This window comes from Colobus angolensis, unplaced genomic scaffold (assembly GCF_000951035.1).
Source record: "Colobus angolensis palliatus isolate OR3802 unplaced genomic scaffold, Cang.pa_1.0 Scaffold416, whole genome shotgun sequence".
NCBI lineage: Eukaryota > Metazoa > Chordata > Mammalia > Primates > Cercopithecidae > Colobus > Colobus angolensis.
In genome coordinates, this window is record NW_012117555.1 from 254,400 (window position 1) to 261,499 (window position 7,100).

Genomic DNA, 7,100 nt, shown 5'->3' on the forward strand with positions numbered 1-7,100 from the left:
ATGGGAACGTGGAAGGCAGGCATCCCAAGCCAGGTGGGCCCCCTTCCCAAATTCAGCCTTAACTGATAGGGACGTTATTGGACCTGGGGTGGCTGAAAATGGTTAGACTTGGGGGAGGGAACATGTTTACAGGTGATGCATCTCTGAGCGTTCCTGCATGGGCCGTGGTGGCCAGTGTTTGCTTCCCTCAGCTTCTGCCCAGCGGTCTGACCCAGAGGTCTCCCCACATGTCTGCCCAGGGCTTGAGTCTGCTGTGGACATTTGTCCTGAGCAGCTAAAGCCCCCAGTCTAGCTCCTTCCCCAGGAGAGGACTAATGACACCCTACCCCCATGTCCACCCCAGGTTCGGGTCTGGCGGTACTTGAAGGGCAAAGAGCTGGTGGCCCGGGAGAGCCTGCTGGACGGCGGCAACAAGGTGGTGATCAGTGGCTTCGGAGACCCCCTCATCTGTGACAACCAGGTGTCCACTGGGGACACCAGGATCTTCTTTGTGAACCCTGCACCCCCATACCTGTGGCCAGCCCACAAGAACGAGCTGATGCTCAACTCCAGCCTCATGCGGATCACTCTGCGAAACCTGGAGGAGGTGGAGTTCTGTGTGGAAGGTGCGTGGTGGGGGGCTCACGTGGGGGCCGCTGGGGGTCAGGGCAGCGGCCAAGGTGGACAGGTTGCAGGGGTCACTGTGAGGGGCCCTTTCATGCTCTGCTGGGGGCTACAGCACACGGCGTCTTGTAGTCTGACCTGTGGTCTGACTGTGGTCCCACCTTATTCTCTGCTTGCCCCTCACCGGCTCCCCAGCTGCGTCTCCAAGCCCTCACATTAGACATCTTTGGCCCTGGCAAAGATGGGCCAAAGGCAAGTCCCAGCCCTGCAGACGGATGGCCTCCTGCCTCCTCCCCTCCTCCCAGCTCTCCACACTTCCTCCTGGAAGCCCCTTCTAGGGAGAAGCTGGACAGGTGAATGTCCCCAGCTGTTTAAGCTCCTGTGTTGGCCCAGACCTCCGTCTAGATGGGCCCACGAATCGAGCACCCCTTGCCATGGGGGTCGGGCGGGAGGGCGAGGCTGTGCGGTGAAGGTTTCTGCGGATTTGGAGGGCGTGTGATTTGCCATCGAGAGTTCTTGCTCGCTGTTCCCATGGCTCTGCCGAATGGCCGAGGAGTGGTCCTCCCTGACCCCAGCCTGGTGGGGGCAGAAGTTCCGTGACAGCCCCCCCAGGACAAGTCCCATTTGGGGACTGAGATTGTCATTGTCGGCTGGGGAATGTGGCAGGGAAAATATAGGAGGTCCCTGTCGCCCCCACATCCTGTCTGCTCCCTCATGGCTGCCTGGGAAGGGATGTGTCGGTGGGGGGTCCGGAGAATGCTTCCTCCCCCAGGCAACGGCAAGGGTCCTGACTTCCTGTCTCTTCGACTTGCTCCGTTGGCTTGGCCGGCAGGAAACTTTGCTGCCCTGACGCTAGCCTGGCTCGTGAGGGGTCCTTGCAGGGTTCTAGACTGTCCACTGCTCTTGCCTTCTGGGGGCTGTGCAGGGGGAGGGGCAGCACTCAAAATAGGGAGGGAGTGCTGCGGCCTCTTCCCCAGCCTGTGGTCAGTGGCCCCCAAGCTGCCTTCAGGGTCCAGGCCGCAGTGGAGCACAGAGGAGGTCCCCTGGGTCCTCCACTGGAAGGACACGATAACCTTGGCCCTCTTCTGGGCACTTGTGGTCTGAGGAAAAGATGGGACATTGTGAAGTCAGGATAGGCTGTCGGGAGCTGAGGAGGGGCTGCAGAAGGAGATTAGGGCGAGGACAGGTTCCTATCCAGGGAATCATTAACCCCACAGCCAGGCGGGTCTAGCCTGAGGGTCCATGACTTAGTAACCGAGGACTTGCTGTAAGGTCAGAGGGCACATGGCAGGAGAGTCACCCTGGCAGAACGAGGTTCTGCGTCTTAGCAAAGCCGCTCTACGCATGCCAGGCCCTGGCTCTGGAGCGAGTGCTCAGGCTGAGCAGAGCAGAGCGCTGGGAGGAGGGTCCGTGGGGAGCCCCTGCCAGGAGGGTGTGGCTTAGCCCAGCTGTGCGCAGTCATGCTCAGGGACAAGCTCCAGGTGGGGAGCCTAGGACCCATAGCCAATATGCAGCTTGGGGAGCACCTGGGAGGGGCTGTGGCCACCGAACCCCTCTGGGGTGGGGCTGGCCAGGGGAGGGTGGCCCAGGGAAGAATGTCATGGGAGGGGCCTTGCAGGTGAGCCAGGGGCCGAGGGGAGCCTCAGGAGGGAAGCAGCCTGAGGAGTGGGGTCCACTGGAAGGTGCCGGGGAGCCCAGGAGCTTCCTGTGGGACATGTGGGGCTCTGCTTTGGAAGCAGACCAGGGATATCTCGGGGGGCTGGGAGCACTGGTGCCAGGACAGGGTAAATGCCTCCCAGAAACCCTGGCTGAGCCCTGAGGGACAAGGTCCCTGGAGCTGACCTGGCTGGAGAAGGGACACTCCTGTGTGCCCACCCCTTTCGTCACACTGGGTGGGGTGGGAGGTGGGTCCACCTCCTGTTCTGTAGGAGATAAGGGTATTGAACCCCACCATGGGCCCTCTGGTAGCCAAGGCCTCACCCTAGTGAGGGGGATGGATGGAGGGGGCTTGAGCCTAGCTGACCTCTCCCTGTCAGACTCTGACCCCACCTCCCGGGGCACAGGATGATGTCTGGGCAGTCCCTAGTCTTCGGAAGCTACCCCTGAGACCACTGGGTCCCACCTTTTATGGGGAACCCCATGCTGGGGTCAAAGGCCCCTCTGCGCTCCCCGGGTGGGGGAGGGCACGTCCTCCCAGGCCACGCCCCTCACCACCCCTGCCCGGACACTGCCTGAGATGCACCTGCTGCTGCACTCAGGTCTACTGAGGACTTCCTGTCCTCAGTTTCTCACCTGGCCCTGCCGGGTCTTCCTGGCCCTGCCCAGCCGAGGCCCCTCCCCCAGTCGGCAGCCCTCCGGAAAGGCTCCTCCCCGCCTCCTCTGCCTGGGGAGCCACATTCCTGGCATAACTAAGACAGGTATGCGTCCCTCCCTCTGCGCCACCTTTGGGCGGGGGAGGCCCGTGCTTCCTCCAGAAGGAGTCCCCCGCCCCTGCTTTGTCAGGGAAGTGGCCTGGCCTCCGCAGTGCTAGCTGCCCAAGGCTGGTGGCTGAGCAGGCGACTCCTCCGGCCCTTGCCACCCTGTCTTGTCTGGGTACTGCCCATGCCCTCCCAGCCCACCTCACGAAGGCTGGTCCTAGAGCCTCCCTGAAGCCCCCAGGATGGACTCCTGGCTGAGGGCCGGCCAGGCCGCCTGGGGCCCATCCCTCCCTGCTAGGAGCCAGGAACAGAGAAAGGAAGTGTTGTCTGCCCCTGCCGGGGCCTGGCACAGGGACAGGGCAGGGGGCCAGGGTCGGAGTGAGTCTGGCGCCTTCCCAGCCCAGCCCTGCCCAGCTCTGAAGCCCGGGGTCCCGGCGGCCTAGTCCCGGCCCTGCCTGTATTCCGGCCTGGGCGCCCTCCCTTCCTCCCTGCCTGGCCAGCTGTCTAGGCCTCAGGACGGCAGTCCTAGGGGAAGCCCAGAGTCCCACGGCCCCGGGGGCAGCATCGGTACTGGGGTTGAGGGGCCCAGCAGCCCCAGACCAGGCTCCCCTCAGTGTGGGGCAGTCGAGGAGATCTGGAAGTTTCTGGGGTGCAGGAGGAGCTCCCATAGGGCTGGGCCCAGCCCCCTCTCCTGCCCAGGGCTCAGCTCCTGCCCCCAACTCCTCTGCCTTTCTTCCTCGGAGTGGGGAAGGGGCTTCTCTGTTCCTGCCACCCTCTCCTGCCCCCTCCTGACTCCAGGTTCTCATCCTGCCCCCTGGTACCCCCACCCCCACCCCATGAGCCCCTCTCGGGCCCTCCCCCAGGCAGGTCTGGGCCTGAGGCTGCTGCCCCAATCTCCCTCCTGCAGCTGGGAGGGGTCTGCCGGCTGGGAGGGCCCACCTCTGTCCCTCCCCACTCACCCCTGCCCCTCCCCACTCACCTCTGTCTCTCCCCACCCAGGGGCTCCTGGTAGGAAGTGGGGGCCCCACCTCTGTCTCTCGTGGAGCTGGGAGGGAGGTCTGCCAGGTGAAGGGCCCACCTCTGTCCCTCCCAACCCAGGGGCTCCTGGTGGGAAGTCGGGGCTCGGTGCTTCCCTCCTGCGTGAATGGACTTGTCCTGTCTCCGACTTCACCTGGGCTTGCCCCTGCCTTGGCCTGGGGGGGCTTTGCTGGCTGAAACCAAAGGGAGCAAGGTGGTGGGAGGGGTAGAGGAGTTGGGCCGGTCAGTTCTGTGGAGATGACCTCTTTGAGAGGGCCGGGCTGAGCTGGTGGAAAGAACTCTTGGCTTTTTCCAGACCCCACCCCACCCCCTCACTCCCCACCCAGAGAACAGCCCTGGCTCCATTGTTCCCGTAGACTGGAGAGGGAAGGTTGTTTTGGAACTGGGCTCCCTCCCGCTTGTCCACACTAGCCGCTCTGGTGGGGCCTCTGTGGGTGGCGGTGGGGATGGCACCTGCTGCAGCCTCCAGGCCGAGGTGGGGGAGAAGGAGGTTAGGGCGAGGACAGGTTCCTGTCCCTGCAAGATCAGGAGAAGGAATCATTAACCCCGCAGCCAGCAGAAGGCAGGTTGGAGCTGCTCTGGAGAGGGGGTGCCCACGCCTCGGGGCCACAGGTCCGGCCTGAGGTCATTCCGGCCAGGCCCGTGCAGCTTCCTTCCTGAAGGGTTGACTCTGGCCCCCATCACTGCAGGGGAGTGGAAAACAACTGCAGAAGCAGACGCCCCACCCCCAGGGCTTCGCTTCCACCTGTGGGACCCCCGTCCACAGCCCCACCAGCAGCCTGGGTGGGGCAGGAATGGACCCCTCCCTGCAGTCCTAGTTCTGGCACCCCCCCCCACTTGTACTGGGCTCCCCAGGGTGCCCAAGGCCCAGCTGGGCTGGGGCTGCAGATGTAAACACCATGGTGGCCCGCCCACCTGAGGATGGACCCCCCGGGGTCCCAGGAGGTACCTGCCCCTCACAGATGAGAAAGAGCGCAGGGCTGAGTGTCGCCCCACGGACAGTCGCCCGCTGGAGGAGGAGGCTCAGTGCCCCAGCACCTCCTGCCTGCTGGGGGGTCTGCACTGGGGCTCAGAGCAGTCCTGTGTGCCCCCCAGGCTGTGGCAGGATTGTGGCTGGGATCTAGGGGATGAGGCAGGTCTCTACTGGAGCCTCCAGCACAGAGGGAAGCTCCCCAGAAGGGGCGTCTCCCCCCAGCGCAGATCCTGGGAACTTCCTCTGAGGAAGGCCCCCCGCCAAGGGCAGCTCACAGCGGGACCTGGGAAAGGGAGATGGCCCCTCCCAGCCCCTCCTCCTGCAGTCCCCCCACAGAGCAGAGGCGTGGGAGAAGGGGCGCACTCTGTCCTACAGGCAGGCGGCTGTTTCCAGCTGTGTGGCCTGCGTGTGTGCACGTGTTTGTATGTTTGTACACGCATGTGTGTGCACGTGCCTGCAGCCTCAGATGTACCAGCCTGTGCACTTCAGAATTCTGGCTGGAGCCTCTGCTAGTGGGCCACCGTTCTTGCCACCCTGTGTCCCTGGGCTCAGCCCGGGCCGGTGCTGCAGGTGTGGGGCTGGTGGTGGGTGACCCTGGCCTGTCCTGGGGGCCTCAGAGCTGGGCTCTGCCTCTGTCCTTGTGCACGTGTCTTGCCTCAGCTTGCTGTTGGTTGTCCAGTCTCCTGCCCCCCTCTCGCTGCGTCCAGTGGGCTGCCCCGTGTCTGGCAAAGGGCCCGGGACCTTCTGCAGGTGCTGCCTCTGAGATGACCAGTGTGGTTTCTGAAGGTTTGAGATAAAGGGGCATGCTGGGTTCCTTGGGGCTGCAGTGAGAACAGGAGAGGGTCCTGGGTCACAGTCCGCTCACATGTCTGCTGAACCTCGAGGCTGACACAGATGCCCACCCCTGCCCAGATGGGGCTCTGTCTGGGGGCAGCAGGGCAGTCTGGGAGTCAGACCAGGCATGGTCAGGGCAGGAGGGGGGCTCTGTCACTGGCCTGAGCCTCCCTGCCCTGCCCCTTGGCAGCCCACCTTGGCCACCCTTGCACTGGGCCCCAGGAGAAGCCCCTGTGTGTCTGCAAGTGGGAGGCTCGCACCCCCTGCTGGAGAAACGCAAACACAAACACCTGGCCCACGGCCGCCTTGGTGGGGAGGGGCTGTGCCCCCTTCTCTTCCCAGGGCAGGGTGGGGCATGAGCAGGGCTCACCTTGGCCTTCACTGATTTGATCATCAGTACCTTCCCCATTCACACACTCACCGTTGGCACCTCCATAGGGCTTCCCAAGGAAGCCAGGAGTCAGCTGTGCATTGAGGGGTGAAGGTCCGTGCAGGGAACGGTGGGAGAAAGAGGCTGTGGACACGGGCAGGAGAGAGGGCTGGGGCGCAATCATCAGCTGCCATGACCCCACAGCTGGGAGCAAGCTGATTCCTGCCTCGGAGCTGCCATCTCCCCTGCTGGCCATTCCCTCTCCCGTGGGGAAAGGCTCCCCCGCACCTGGCTGGCAGCACCTGTGAGCACTGACCACTCCATGCCAGCTCTGTTTTCCTTGGTTAGAGTTGGGGGCACTGAGCGCTCGCGTGTGCGTGCATGTGCAGTGCGTGGGCCGACGGCACCCATACCCACCCCAGCCTTTCCAAAGGAACTGAGCCCCAGCCCCTCCGGGGCCTGCCAATTGCCAGAGAGCCCCAGTGCTCCACCCTCTCCAGGCCCCAACACCCACCTACTGAGGGCAGGATAAGTACCTACGGGTGCCCAACCAGAGTGTGCCTGTATCCACGCAGGAACATGTGTGGGGTGTGTGGGGAACATGCCTTCCCATTGTATGGGTGGGGGTTGAGGGACAAAATTAATGTTGCACAAAGATGTGGGACGCCCAGTGTCTATTTGGGTAGGTAGGGGGACATTAGTGTCTACGCAGGCAGGTCGGGGGGGTCATCAGTGTCTATGCAGGCAGGTGGGGGGACATCCAGTATCTAGGCAGGCAGATTGGGGGGACGCCCAGTATCTATACAGGCAGGTGGGGGGACATCAGTGTCTATGCAGGCAGCTGGGGGGACATCCAGTGTCTATG

General features: G+C 63.7%; 1 protein-coding gene across 1 annotated transcript in view; it reads left to right on the forward strand.

The window, feature by feature from the left end:
- AGRN (agrin) overlaps window positions 1–7,100 on the forward strand; it is a 32,531-nt gene continuing 25,431 nt past the window's right edge. The window contains exons 1-2 of the mRNA XM_011956413.1: window positions 1–33; window positions 305–605. Of these exons, the coding sequence (XP_011811803.1) occupies window positions 1–33; window positions 305–605 (334 nt within the window). The remainder of the gene's footprint in view (window positions 34–304; window positions 606–7,100) is intronic.